We start from the raw sequence: 15,859 nt of genomic DNA, 5'->3' as shown, positions 1-15,859 counted from the left end.
TGGTACACCGACCATTTCTTCAGTGTGTCGATAATGGGTCTGGATTTACTGCGTGACCAGCATTACTCGCAATCGCGACGAGTGCTACGTGTGAAGCTCGTACTAACATAAAAGCATTCCGTTGCGTGTCGGCGTGCCTCTGGAACGTGCGTGCAGTAGGCACGGTAAGGTAACAGTGCAAAACAGGCAATAATAGGCGCCACGAGTGACGACTCTGCTGTGCGATCGACATGTTGGCCATGCACCATATGACACCGGTGGAAGTTACCCAAATCTCCAACCTGCACACGGTGAGTTTAAAAGGGATTTCTGCGAGATTCCGTTGCGTTCTAAGAATAACTTGAGCTGCCGTATCAAAACAAACTGATAAATGTCAATAAGTAACCGCTCGAAATACATCTGAAATCATTTTAATAACCGTTATGGTTAATCTACTCTCGAAATGTGAACTATGACTTGTTGACTCGGTAAATACAGCTAGCATAAATAGCAATGGGATAAGAAAACAAGCCCACCTAGCAACTACATCTCTGGAGTTTAACACACACACACACACACAATCCAGAATTACTTACATCTCCGGATGCCTGTCAGGTATCAAAGATTGAGCAACTTTGCTTACCCTCCGATTTCGTAGCCTTTCCCTTCCCACGTTACTGGTAACAGGTAGCAACAACATGGGAATCTAATTAAAATTACTCCCAACCCGTTTCTCCTTCTCTTGCGCTCACCATACGACATCCATCATTCACTAACTTTTGCACCGAAGGCACACACTGTACAAGTCACCACTCGTCACCTACGAACATTCTGAGAGATGTTCCCGCACGGAGATGTGTTGTTGTTTTGCGTGGAAACGTAACAACAAGCTCACTCATTTCGCAGACCGTGGCGAGATTTGTTTCGCCTACTTTCGGACGATTTGGGTTTCAATGCTGTGCGCAAGTTTAATAGCCTAGCCTCAGCATCAGTATTACCATCCATATTCATTAAAGTGATAAACCCCAGCACCCGGAAAGAGGGAGAGAAAAAACCAAATGATTCCGTAACACGCACATACACACTTGGACCAAAATTTGGGTACATTCATCAGTCATGAGCATGATTCAGCCATGTCATCCTCTAGTTGGTTATGTTAGCAAATGTAATAAAAAAAGATGTTGCTTTACCGTATCTACGGTGATAAAAATAGGCTTCTAACTTAAAAACTAATATACCTAAGTGGATATTAATGGAGGCTACCAATGTTTCCCAGAACACATAGTGGCTTCGACACTTATAACCATATAACAAACTTTAATATGTTTGTATATGGATTGCAGACATGCGGGAAAATATTTCAATACTCTCAAAATTATGCAACTCTCATCACAAAATGTTCAAACTCATGTCAATTAGTTCGAGTCAGATACATTTAAGAATTTCTTCATCAACTTAAGCCAAAAAGAAAAAGATCATTTAACTTTCTGTGTACTTTGAACTATCCTTACCTTTATTTCACATCATATATAAAATCTCTCACCTACATGTGTTGTTTCTCGGCAAAATGTTTCCTCTTCCAAATCTACTTCCCAATAACAGGTGCGAAGGCACATACCAACTTAACCAGAGCTCCGAGAAAGCATTTTAATTAAACTTCTGGAACCTTTTGGTGCGTTGAGACCTACCCTCGCTTTGCACCGGTGCTTCTATTATGATATAAATGAACAGAGAAGGTGGAACACTATTTTCACTACATGCGAGATTCACTTTCTGCACGTTTCGGTGCATTGCATGGTGTGTTTTCGGAGGTGTTTGGGCTTGGGATTTGCCTTGTAGGCAAACGATCACCGTGGGTGAGAGATTGAGGCTCATGCATAGGCATAATTAAACTGCATCGTTTCAACGCATGAGGCTCGCACAAGGTGTTAATAAATGTGGTTTAAATATTATGATGCTTTACTCGCTTTCATCAACTAGCTTAAACATTTCACTAGAACTCATTTTTACACGGTTGGTTGGAGAGTGTTTGCAGGCAAAAAGAAACAATAAAAAACTAAATAGATATTCCGTTTCTATTGAGTAACAACTGGTCGTACTGTCTCGCGGTGGTTTATCAACGTTTCGCAGCTGAAGTAACTGTCTGGCTGTTTGGCGTTTATTATGTAAATTGTTTAATCTAGTATCCTTTGACCTGCGGCTAACATGGCACTCCCCCGAATGATCTCACTACCGAACAGGGTGAATTAATTTAGGGCTTGTCTTGTTTCTCCGTTCGCACAATTTATTGATACACGTAGTGGTCCAAACAGCACATCGTCCGTAAAATCAATACTGATCAGTTATTGGACTTCGGAATAACAATGCGGCGTGACTCCATGCAAGATGACCAGTGGTTTATTACCAACCAATCGGATCAACACTGTACCAACTGTAAACTGTAGTGTATGCCATATAAGCCTGCTAAGCTAGCTTAGTGCATCGTTTGCATCAATGTAGATGTAGGAGATACAGTATTCATGTAGGAAAAATCCTATCTATTTGATTTCTGTGACATATTGCTATTTTGTTTTGAATGTAACTTTTCCGCACCTTACAACACACCCACCACGTGCGTAACTATATTTGGCTACCGGTGTGGGTTATGAATATTAATAAACTTACTCTCCATGGATCCGAACACCAGCAAAACCATCCCCACAAGCCTATCTGGAACACTGCTGCTATCGGAACCAACTACCGCAGCACCTCATCGAACGTTAACCGTTGTCAGCGGTTGGCTGCTGAATGAAACAACAGGCCTCTGGAGGAAGGAATTAAATTCGGTGACGCATGTAAACGACACGAACGCCAGCCGATAGAATTTTAATGAGCTTCTAGGACGAAAGCTCCAGCGGAAGCGCTGTGTACGGTGTCGCTTTACTGTCGCTGCTGGTGCAATTTATTAATAAATTATTCATGGCCCCTTGGGGCCATGATGATGCGTTGGAGGCAGTTCAAGCTGGAGTCGCTCAAAAGTTGCACGAACGTTACGTTAGAACTTCCTTTTTCCAATGCATTTGCAACGAGACACAGCTGTGCGGAAGATGATTTTTGAGTTGCAGGCAGGCAGTTTTGTTGACATGGTATGGTACTGTATTGTTGCAATGTAATGGGTTCATCTGAAACGATGTAGCAAACATTTGCAGCAGTACTAAATTTGCTCACGTTTTTGTTAATGTAGAAGATGCCGAACTGCAGCAGATGTTCGCGGAAATGCAATAATTACAACACGTGTAATTATTGCATTGGAATAATTGAAATCTGTTGTAATACTTTAAAACGGACGCATCGATATCGGGGCGGACATGTTACATCAGTTAGTATTGTTTGATAATTGCATAACGACAGGCGAGTTGTATCAGCCGTGCGGTATGCAATCTGTTCGTCAAATGGAACTGTTTTGACTGGGGTTTTAGCAAAAAAGGGGGTGAAGTTTTGAAAAGGGACGTTTACGTATGCAATTTGGCTGTTTATAGTTTACTGCCAATACGTGTTTCAATAGAAAACATAAAATAACCTTTTCGTGACTATTTCCTATAAGTTGTGATTTATTTAAAGAGCGTGCCAGTCTGGAAAATGTGCACCTAGAATTCACTACATCTGAAAAGTCCCATCACACTCCGACAGTGCAACTCTGGCACGGTAGACGCATTTTCGAAAAGCATTAATATTCAAAAGGCAACATGAGGTTCCTTTGCCCAGAAACGTGCAACGAAAAGAGAAATGCTGTAAGATTTCAATGCAGTGCAGCTGTGCACGGTAGTGAATGTGTAAGTTTTACGTTGAAAGCTCTACTATCGATGAAAACCGGCATGTAAATGAGCGTGTATTGCTTCCAGTAAGTTTACAGAGGTAAACCACACAGGTAGCATGCTTTCTGTCAATCTGAGCAGTAAGAATGTAACCCAACCGAGTGTAAAATTTAAATTATGGACCTAGCATTACAATGATACATTGAATGCTGCGGGTGTAGAACTGTGTTTCTGCGGATTATAATTCAAAAGGGATTTATTTACTTCTGGGTACAACATGTATCTCTTGCAAGGACATTGTACTCATCGTAGCCAACCATAGCTTTAATTGTAATATAATGTTCCTCTTCCTCTTTCTCTTCCTCAGTTAATCCTCGAAATCAACAGTGAAGTGGCGCTATTTCGCGATCTACTCATCCACGTCGGCCAATCGAGGGACTGCCCGGAGCTGCGCGAGAAAATACGAAAACTTCGCCGATCTTGTGTCGAAGCCTGCAAACACACCGCCGCCCTGATACTGCCCCAGATACGAACGTAAGTGCTGCTGCAGTCTAACTCCACCCTAGAATTGCCACTTATCATTACTTTACGCAAGCATGTAACAGGCTTACCATCATTGCCTCCCGGGTAGCATATGTTGACACTCTAGCAGCACTTTCTGGTTCGTTGCATTTTAGTCACACCCGAAGATATGATCTCCGAAATGATACCACGACGAGGTTTTGTGCATACAAACCACTCGACAAGGAGCAGGAAGTTGTTAGATGTGTCAAGATGCTCACCGTCACATTTTGAGTCGACTCTCTAACAATACTCACACACACACACAAAGACCGACTTGCGAAGTATCTTGCTGCGAAAAGTGAAAAAGTTCATATTCCCTGCCGGCCAGTCCCAACCAGACGACGAATGTACTAACGAGATGCAAACATGCTCCGCAAAGCGTCCGGAAGTTGTTTTCTTCAACGAGCTGGGAGGAAATTGTGCTCTGCTAGTTTAAATATTTACCCACGCGCGTCCTTCGGTGACACACAAGCGCAGACGGGGAGATGCTTAAGGTTGTTAGGTAAGGAGCCATGCTGTGTGTTAGGCTGAAGATGCTTAGTCCAGCAAGAGTATTTCTAAAGTTTGCGCTAACAAAACGCGTAAAGCCAGTTTGTGAAAATATCTCCAAGCAACAGAAGTATACTGTCTGGAGAGTGTGTCCTTTGTTTTGTGACTCAAAGTCTATAATGGTTGTAAGAATAATACTCATATAAAGCAATGCTCATTGTCATTGGCTCAGAGTCGCCTAAAATTATGCAATCCTTTTCCCAAGAATTCATTCATTACAAAACCTGTTCGCCTAGTTGCTAAATAATTTGTTGAAACAAAATCACCAAAAAGAAAAAAATCCTTTGCTTTCATCTCATCTCATACAACCGCTAGACTACAAACTGTTGTTTCCTATTTTCCAACCTTCACAGTTGCGTTAATCTTTCCATTGAAGTAAAAGGCAGGATGTCCACAACCTGCCACCGTTTTAGCTTACCAATCCAAACAAATCCTACCGTAAGCTCTGGTCTAAACAGATTTTAAACAAACCCCACTAAGAGAAATAAGCAGAAAGAACAAACCTGCAAATCAAATTCACACGAATTCAATTGCTCCCCGAATGAGTGCCCGAAGACCCGGTGGAAGAATCGCGACACTAGTGCCGCGACTTCTAGCGCACAAGTAATAAACTCTGTCACAGCTTTGCCTCGAGCCCATCCCACAGGTCAGCTACCAACAACATAATCTTTTCCGCAGGAAAGAAAATAATAAACAACGAGTTTCAAAATTTATGCAATTTATTTCATTTCCCGTTCCTGTCACGTACGGCGATGTTTTTTTCTCTCCTTTTTCTCGTAACGAGACACTTTTGTATGGTACTTTCAAGTTGCGGTACATCCATACGCCATGCTGCGGGTTGGTATGCGCTGCATTCTCTTATTTCGTATCGTTTTTTAAAACTTACAGTGGCTTGCGATAATGGAATTGGACGTGGACTGCAGTGTCTGCATTTGTAGCGAAATAAGGAAAAAGAAAGTCGCAATAAGATGCACTTCATATATTTAATACCATCGTGACCAATAGTTTATACTCAAAGCAGTACCAATAGGGCTCGAATTGTTTTCAATTTTCCTATAACAGTAAACAATTGTATTACGTGAAGAAGTTTCATTATTACGATATTCAATACCTGTCATGTTGAATAGCTTGTCACTATTGAAAAGCTATGGAATAAGTCTTCCATTAGTTATTTAAATTAAATTGACATGAGAAAAATCATAATTCTTCACACTGTACCCAACAAGAATGGAACTGTTGACAAGGCTCATAAAGATTTAATCATTCCCGAGGTCTCTTTTGAAAGGAATTGTCGCGTTCCTCACGTGATTAACATCTTACAGAAGCGTTCATCGTCCCATTGTAACCAGATCCTTCAGAACTTCTGGCACGTTCCTTCAAACCTGCTTCGACTCGGCTGAGGATAATCTATTCAACACGAAATTTGCCTTCGGCACAATCGTTGGATAATCTTTCTTGCTGCTTTTGTGCTTGCCTTTCATAACCTCGGCACACCGTAAGCTCGAATGAAATCTGTCGGATGGTCTCAGCAAAGCCTTCCGAATCAAAAGTTCTGCAGATATCAGCGTGAAAAAAACTTCCGAGCCGTTACAACATTTTTTTCTGTCTAACGAAAACAGTACAAGAAAACCGGGTACGAGCTGTGGGATTGTAGGGTTCACATAATTCTCCCTAAATCATCACCACACCAGTGCAACTGATGCGATTCGTGACAGAGCGCCTCTGCAAGATGTGTAAAAAATACAATTGTCGGTCAGTTCTTCCACAAACGTGAGCTCGCACAAAAAGGTCTATTGGTCGTAAATTTTGTACATTTACTACCGAACGTCCGTACCGGGTTTGCCAGAGCCAGAGAATGTGTTATTGTAAAATATTTATAACTCCACCGTTCGTACGTCCCAAACGAACGGATTCTTACACGACTGAGCGCACTACTGCATAAAATGTGCTTTTGCTTCTAAAAGCCTGGAATTGACCGCGAGCGTACCGTGCAGCTGCTACCGCTCCCGAACGTTGAGCACATTCTTAATCCTATTCCGGACGATTGCTCACAAAAAAAAACTAAGAAGTTTGATTTATTGCACAGCGCACTGGGTAGACAAAATAGGCGACAAGGGAATCACCGTTCGCTGCAGATGACACCGATCCTGGGGTAGAAAGGGTTCAGCTGTTGCACCAACTGCAACAAATCATCCGGAAAGGAAGTTTCGCTTCATAGAGGTGCTAATGTTCCGGACATATTCTGAAGGCATGGACCCGACACCCGGCCCGAGACCAAACTGACAATATCGTGTATACCATTATAACGTGTTGTTGATGTGTAATGCACTGCCTATTAATTTTGTACCTTTTCAATTTATATTCTCGTTCAAAATGTCCTCTTGAATCTTAACATACGAGTTATGCGAAGTGAAAACAGGCAAAGATAATAGACTTTTTATCTTTTGCTCCTTTTAGCAAATTGTAAACTCCTGAAATTATGCAATTTGCATGGCCGTTTAAGTTTTTTGAGCTGTTAAATGAGTACAAATGCTTTCAGTTCCAATATTATTCACCATTCAGTAGCACCAAAGACAGCGAGAGTTTCATCTCCGTACAAACTAATACACTGCATGCTCGTGTGGTTTGAGTTGCAAAAGAACAAAGCATACCAACCCACCGCAAGTATGGTACATCATCTGCAACCACAGCGAATGACAACTGACAACCCTGATGGTAACAGGCAGCTGTTAGTCTTGACAAACCGATAATTGTACTTTGCTCGGTTTTGGTACCAGTTTTTGCTCGGAAAGAACGGGCATGCTGGGTAGCATTATTTTCTCATTCCAATTTTTATCAATTTGAAGCCTTCAAGTGTGTTAAACATTTTATACCTTAATCTGAACTTTCCTAAGGTAGTTCAAAATGTGAAGAGCTCTTCAGAAGCTCTGCATAAGTGTGTCTAATTTTGAATATTTCAAAACTTTATCTACAACCATACCACAAGCGTGCGCTTAATTTCAATTAAGGCCCACGATCGATTCCTCTTGCAAGGGACTTTACGAGGCAAATTTATAGTTAGACATTTATCAGCTACTTTACAACCACTTTTGGGAGTGATTGTTCCTTCCCTAAATACACGACTACTCTACCCAAAGTAACCGGCATGGCTTCACCGCTTACCGCCCATATTTGACGAGCGTTCCTATCGAATGTGCCGGAAGTATATGAGAAAAAAAGTTTGTTCATTTTCCGCAAAAAAACAACTTGCAACATGAAAGCACCATTTAGGTGGAATAGCATGCAATAGCGACGATACATGGAGACAGACCCTTGAAAGCAACGTTCAACCGCGCTTAATGAAGTACATTAATTATGAACGTCTTTGGCTTAGGTTGTACGTCGTGCTATCCCGATACCTGTACACAAATACTGTGACAATGTACGGAAGCGAATGAAAAAAAGTAGCATCCCGGCTAATGCCTCGTAAATTCATAAGCTTGCCGGTAAATTGTTTTTCGACACCGGTCTGACGTACGCATTTTGGCTTCACAGAGCTTCTTAAATTACTGTTTCATGAAGAAGCGTACGAGCACCACGCCATTCACGGGCAGAGTGCGGTATAAGATGCTTTGACAAACAACAACTAGCCTTGCTTCCCGAATCGGAACTTCGGTAATCAAATCAAGCCACACCGTCTCAATGCATGGCATGATGGTGATTTAAAAGGTGAGAAACGATAACAAAACCATCAGAGTAAACGAAGATAAGTATGATTACGTTTTAAAATTCCAAACACATCGTCCCTTCCAAGCTCGTTTTTATTATTCGACGCTTCAGCAACCGTTCTTCCGTTTGTCTTCAACCTGACACAATTTTCTCCACCCATTGTATTACGTCGTCATACCGTCTAACTTAATCATTGCATCCATCCTCCAGTCTAGTCAAGGCCAGATTCACGGCTTATGCGAATTTCTAATCAATTCTTCGGAAATCGTGATAACAACAAAAACTCCATCAAACGTGTTCGCTCGTGCGTTGGTGTGTTTGAAGCAATTCGGCTGCCTTTACCCATTTTTTATGCTGAAAATAAAATCCTTCACCAGCTGCTATTGATATGGGAAAACGGTCCGAAAAAAAAGCACTCTACATATATGCGAACACCGAAAGCTAGCCAAGCGAATAATTCAAGCAGATGGGTAAGGAACAAGAAATCACATCTTCCGAATGTATTTTTCTCTTTCGAAGCTCTTTTTTCGTCTGGTGCGTTCATTTTTCGTATCAGCTCAAAAGTCGGTATCATTTACGCCCATGAGTGGCTACACACCTAGCGCGAAGCCATCATGCTGCCACAAAGCACGAAGGAATGGGAAATTGATTGGTTATACTGTTTTCTATCTACCACGTGCGAGTCTTCAATTCCTGGCTTTTTGAGCAAAAGTAGCAGATTAAAAACGATGAAATCGATACGCTTCGTCTAGAATGGATCGGTTGAACTCCGCAAGGGGGAACTGATTGGGAACGGCATTCGCATCGCCTATCAAGCAACGATATTGTTTTCCCTTTATCCTACCATCCGTGGAGAACGTGGCACGGAGTGATCATTACCAGAACCGGTGCAGGCAGGCTGAAACGCGACCGACGGTCCTGATTGAACATTTTGCCGCTCGCTAACAGCCACACGCTATGGAGAGGATGGAGACGCACAGTGTTTTATGGTTAGACCATGGAGACGCCTGGTGTTTCACGGTTTGTCCATGGAGACGCACGGTGTTTCACGCCGTACTGGAACGCACGGTCAGATGAAATGCTGCGTTTTCGCTCATTAACGCGTCCCAGTGCACCACGGGACGCTGCGATCGATTCTATTCAATTAAAGCGTTGTTTTTATGTCTGTTCGAGACAGTAAACGATTCGTGGACTATAAAACTCGCTGGACAAACAAAATGAAGTATAAATCAACACACCATTATATTGGAATTTACAAATGAATTACAACCTTTAAATTAACCTGTTGCGAAAGCAAAACAGCTCGTCAATATTGACGTGCAATCACGTCGGTTTGCCCAGTGACTTGTTTGCAGCCTCATTCAAACAAATCTATTAACAACTGAATCAATGTTACAGAATTAAGCGTGGCGCTAAATCAAGCAGTAAATTGCGTTTTTGCTCGCTAATTGCATTTTTTTATTGATGAAAGGATGCTCAATTCCATCAATTATCATTTCGTAATGTGGATTTCGTGTTTACCTATTTGTTCAATGAGGTCTTCCGAATATTCAGGTTGGTTCGGTTGTATAAGAACATGTTAACTCTATAAAGTCTTCATACAGGTATCCGAATCCTTTTCATGCTAATTACTTCCTTCGATATAAATCAACATCCTTCCGAAACCCAAAATAAAACATACATCAGGCTAAGAACAGTATCAAACCGTGTTAACTTGTAAATGTTTCTTGAAAGTAACAAAACATGACTTTCGACTCGGAAAAACTTCCACCACTTCGGAAAAGAACACACATTTAAGGCACCACTACACGATTCTTTCACTTTCTTACCCTGTCGCCCACCCGTTAGCACACTTTAAGACGTTCTCGAAATGGAAAGACCATGTCTCTCTTCGAAAAAGTACATGTCTGGTTGTCTAAGTGAAAGAACCCCTTTTCGGAACGGTGCAATACTCACGAGACGTCCCAAGATTTTACGTGTTCCGACCCTTCGAACTGAGAACATCCTAATAATCTCCGAACATTATTGCATCCCCGAAACACACTCACGAGCAAACATACTAAGTAAACAAATGTCAAAAGTGTGGCATGAGAAGGTGATTTTCTTTCCTCCTTTTGCTGGCGAGAAGACGCCCGTTTCGATGATGTGCCACTGGAAAAGCCATGCCCGTTGGTCCATAACGAGCAGACAAATCCCAAGCCATTAACGCAAACGATGTGACCGTGCTGCCCCTTGAAATCATTATCATGATTAAGTTTGACCACCATCTAGGCCGCTTGTACTATTTTGTGTTATATTAATTTTACTAATTAATTGCTTAAAGTGTGAAGGTGCTCAGCTGTATTACAGAACGAGTTGTTATTGGTGTAGATTATTTTTTGATTTCAAGCAAACTTTACTTTGGTGAAGAAACTCTATTAAAATGTGTATAACAACCTACAGAAACTGACTGGATAAACCTTCAATTAACTCTTGGCGCCATGTCCCTGAACTACCAAACCACAAATCGATTTTCTGTATTACACTTTCCTTCTCAATTGAGGTTGTTTGTTAGTGACCTCTTTGTTTGTAAATCGCACGTTTCATAAGCTTACCGTCTGTAACCCAATTAGGGAGTGCTACCACCGCTTAAAGGAAGTCCATTTCAAACCAGCTGCCACACGGTCGACTGAGCTCAACGATGGGATATCCTTTCACCAGTTCAGTCCAGTTTATCACTGCACATCGTTCGACCGTTTACCACACGTTTACCAGCTGATGATAATCATGTACGTGATGTAGCGCAACCACGATGAAGCCACGCTGGACGGGGTGTGATGGTCGATGGGGATTTCGTTTGAGATGACATCAAATTGGACCACTTCCACAGCAAAATCTGCGTTAATGCAGGCACCCGAAAGAGACAGAAAAATGGAACAAAAATTACTGACGCTCAAACACACTCACTGTCCACGGGATGAAAGGCAAAATGAGGATGTTTTAAACTATTTTATCCAGTCACTCGCGGTGTTTGAGAGTGTGTGTGTGTGGGAAACAAAGGATTTTTATGTTTCCTTCTCTTTAATCTTCGTACTCAAAATGGTGCTGATGAAGTGATCGATAATCCAGCGTGTTTTTCGACGAAGCTTAATTGATGCATTAAACGTGATACAATCACAGTACGGCACATAACGAAGTTCCAATCCCTTCGATGGGAACAGAAAAATCAATACTTTTCTGCCAACATGTTTAAACTGCAGCTTCTTTTTCTGTCTGTTCATTTCATTACAGCGCCATCGCAGAGGGCATCCTTACCGATAACCCACACCTGGTGCTGCTGTTCTACCTTGCTCAACTATTTCTAAGAGAATTAATCAAAAGCCACCGACTGGTACAGGTAATACCGATGGACATGTCCGGCTATTACGGTAAGTTCGTTGACCTACATGCTTTCCTTCCTGCTTCGACAGAAAGGCTTCCCTTGTCTTTCAATCCATCTCAACAAATCCTCACGCCTTGTGTATGACACTCTTTCCGTTCCAGAAAACCGTGCCGGCCCGTCAAATCTGGGCAATGTGATAAGTCAGATACTGCTCTGCAAGCAAATTACACCCGACTTCAATCAGGAGGAGCTGTGCAGCATTACCAAGGATTCGCAGGAGATCGCCCGAATACTGCAGGAGCTGCAAGAGTTTATGCCACAGCAGGAAAGCTACCTGGGTAGGTACCGAATGGCAAACCGGCCAAGCGTCCCGATGACGTGCGTGATGAAGAACCAATCCGAGCGGAACACCCATCCATCACCATGGGAGGGTGATGACGCTATTTGAAAGTCTGCTGGATACGATCTGGCAGTTTCGTTCCGGAACAAGAGGTCGCCACGTACGCAAGAGATGGATGGATGTTTTTTGGTTGTATTGTTCCATTCTTTCCAATTACATTCGATTTATTTTACAAACTGATTAAGTGAAAGGTCGTTTTGATGAACTTTTAATCACATTTCCATCTCGATTCACCATTATTTGATACGTTCGTTCGAATTGTTTAATTACAATAGGCAAAAAAACAGTGGCCCCTAAATATATGCAATACAGCACACAAAGTGTTACCTTTAAACAGATTAAATCCTTTGTGACGTTCTTCTTGACCGGATATTACTTAGATTAACGCATTTTATTCGATGGCCTTTGGGCTCGCCATCTCCATTACAGAACGAACGATCGCCCTCACGACCGAAATCAACGGACCCTGGCCAGCGAAACGTCGGCGTGGATCATTATACAAAAACATGGGTCTCCTGTGCTGCGTGTCACGGCCCAACTACCTATGAATGCGGACGGCACTGCGGCCGAGTGTATGATCCGTTGGATCATGCAGCCGCACAATGTACTATCCGGTGTACCTTCCGCCATACGCACAGACAACCGCAACTTCCCGATGCTTCGGTCGGTGCACAATAACGACCAAAAAAGCCGCTCGATTCCCATTCGCAAAACCCACCGACCTACATCAGCAAACGGGCACATCTCGTCAACAATGCATCACCCGGCACCGGTCGATTCATAAGCTCATATCCATTGCTCCGTGACTCTGCATCTCGACACGTTGATCGAGTACACGGGAACCGGCAACGAACGCATCGTTTGACGTTGCGACGTAGGGCTGCTGCGAATGGTACCCACTATGGATACACTTCCGGACTCTCTTTTCGGTTTACGATGACCACAGCGTGTGTGTGTGTGTGTGTTGTGAATGTATGAAATAAAGAGGTCCTACGGTTTTGGGGAACGTTGATGAGATCGTCGCATCGTAATGCAACAGAGAAACAACAACCAAAACAAAATGGCCGGGTTTAAACTGAAAACCATGAACAAAAATAGATGCAGGATGGTATAGTGACGATGAAGAGCATGAAGCTACCCGGCGGCTTAATACATGGCGGCAATAAAAAGTGCATCGGAGTGTAACGGAGGCAGTGTGAGCACCAATGCACCAATAGGAATACACACATACACTCTACCAGTAGAGAAAAATTTAACGTGGGCAAGTAGAACCATGTTTAGCGCTACGATGCTTCGTTCGAGCCCGTGATGAGAACTTTTGGTTTGGTTTAATTTTTTTATACATTTTTCTCCATCTCTTAACTGCATGGGTTTGAGAGTGTTAAAAATTCGCTTAAGGTGATATTACACGACAACAATTCCAAAGGTAGCAGAAAAATGTAGATGTTATTTCAAATATTTTTACTATCGTTATGATCTAATGACAATTTATGACGTTACAACTAATTCGTTCGTTAAAAGGATTCAAGTATTCGATTTCTTGATAAATAATTATATATTTCATTCATGAAAGTGCACGTGAAATATGTTTGTAGGGATGCATAACTTGCGTTAAACTTTATCTGTTAGATTTATCGCGTGGTGTGAACTCACCGGTCTAATGTTAACGATGAAATTTTCTGTGTTGAAGCCTTTGTCTGTTTTACTGTTGAACGTATAGAAGCTTTTCGTTTTACGGCAAGCGTATCAAAAGCGACACGGCATAAACTGAAATTAACCACACTGCACTCCAACGGGTACTACAATATTCGCGCTCGGTGTGTGTTATTTACATAATTAAGTTCCGACTAATGCTGTTATTGTTCCCAAATCCGGTCGATAATGGTGCCTGCATAATCTAGCCCTAAACACTGTGCTTTCGCTCTACTATCTAATCTGATTCGTATTTATGCCAACGTGTTGATGCAATGATGCTATTTTAGTATTCATGGTGAATCAGAGCTTTTTTCTGCTATTCTACTGCTAATGGTTGCAAGTTTGCGATCGGATTAAGCCACTGATAATTGGTTTATGGCTCATAATCAATCCCGGCAAGGGAAGCACAAAATTAATCAAAAAAAATCCTTTTATCCTCCGCTAATTATGTGCACGCCAGGTTGATTTCCGTTTCTTGCTCCATTACAATGGTTGCATCAAATTGATTGAAGCTATTGATAAGCGCAATCAACTTGCCCATGACCGTACCCCACACCATCGGTACGTAAATGTAAAGGAAAAGGTAAATACATTACGTTTAACTTGCAAGCTTATCCCAACAAAGCCCGAGCCGAATCATAATCATTAATCAAATGCCACGCAGCAATGAAACGAAAGCAAACATTCTGCCCCATCGGGTATTTGGACGAACTTGTCGGTGGATTGTGGGCATTTGTTTGGTCCCAGGGAAAAGGAAACAAAAAACATAATGCCCTCATTCAAACACACATTTATATGCTACCGAAACCGATGTTCATTTGTTGCTCGTTTGGCGTTCGTTTTTCGGTTGAAGCTTTTAATGGAAGTTTAATCAAGCGGAAAAATATTACCTCTTTCACCCTGTACTCACCCTGGACGCGTACCTTTATATCCCGCGCGACCAGCTTGCTCCACTTACGAAGCGTAGAATGATTTCATTAAGGGATTTCCGTCTCTGGACGCCGCTTCCGGCGAGAGCAACAATCATTTCAATAACCATAACCTTCTAATGACCGGCGTAAATATTGGATTAGATTAGAATTAGCGCTACGGCGTGCGTTCCCGCTTTCAATGGGCGCCCGTGTTTTTAGTTCACCAGCTGGCAGGTAATGCTTTCAGTTACCATTTCGAGCCGAACTCACAATTGGGCTTCAATTTGGACAGGTTTCGGAAATGAATTTTAATGCCTGGAAGGCAAGCTTTCCTTTCACGCTAAACTAAATAATGCACGAAATGTAACGTTGTAACGTGTTGGTTAATCGAACACTCTAATTATTTTATTCGATTGTTTTTTTTTTTCTTTGAGTAACGTCATGCAAATGGAAGGTAATTGAATTTTTATTGTATTGCTTTATACATGATTTATTTTTTAACAAACTCCAGTAGGAACTTTTTTACATAAGTTATAATTTGGATTAGTTTCTAAAAAAGGGAAATACGATATAACGAAAAGTACATAAAATAGGAACAACAAAACATCATCTACTATTAGTCGTTGCATTTCAAAAACTTTCTATTGTAAAATAGTAATCATATGTTAGTAGTTCTATCATACCACGAAGATAATAGTTTCTAGTAGCAGAAACAAAATACCGAAATAACTATGGTGATTCGAAAACTTCGGTACAGTTTGAATGTACAAAAGCAATATATTTCATGTGCATTTTTATCGGTTTTAAAATCCCCATCGCTAGGAGTTTTCTAAAGTGACGCGGATTTAACGCACCAAAAAGAATGCAAAGCATTTAAAAATGTAAGATTAAGGTTCAT

At 41.7% G+C, this 15,859-nt stretch overlaps 1 protein-coding gene across 1 annotated transcript; it reads left to right on the top strand.

Moving 5' to 3' along the window:
* The first annotated feature begins 230 nt into the window (after positions 1-230).
* Positions 231-12,903, top strand: LOC128712121 (uncharacterized). Its single transcript, XM_053807016.1, has 5 exons — positions 231-290; positions 4,141-4,307; positions 11,865-12,001; positions 12,117-12,293; positions 12,785-12,903. Exons 1-5 carry the CDS (start codon positions 231-233, stop codon positions 12,901-12,903), a joined length of 660 nt encoding a protein of 219 aa, XP_053662991.1.
* Positions 12,904-15,859: the final 2,956 nt, after the last annotated feature.

The sequence above is a fragment of the Anopheles marshallii genome, chromosome 3 (assembly GCF_943734725.1).
Source record: "Anopheles marshallii chromosome 3, idAnoMarsDA_429_01, whole genome shotgun sequence".
NCBI lineage: Eukaryota > Metazoa > Arthropoda > Insecta > Diptera > Culicidae > Anopheles > Anopheles marshallii.
Note: the sequence above shows the minus strand (reverse complement) of the source record. Positions and strands in the feature narration are given on the sequence as shown.

Excerpts from the sequence above, each read along its gene's own strand:
- LOC128712121 (XM_053807016.1), top strand. The coding sequence starts at position 231 with ATGTTGGCCATGCACCATATGACACCGGTGGAAGTTACCCAAATCTCC. Across the intron at positions 291-4,140 it reads AAATCTCCAACCTGCACACG|TTAATCCTCGAAATCAACAG; the intron begins GTGAGTTTAAAA and ends TCTCTTCCTCAG. Across the intron at positions 12,294-12,784 it reads ACAGCAGGAAAGCTACCTGG|AACGAACGATCGCCCTCACG; the intron begins GTAGGTACCGAA and ends TCTCCATTACAG.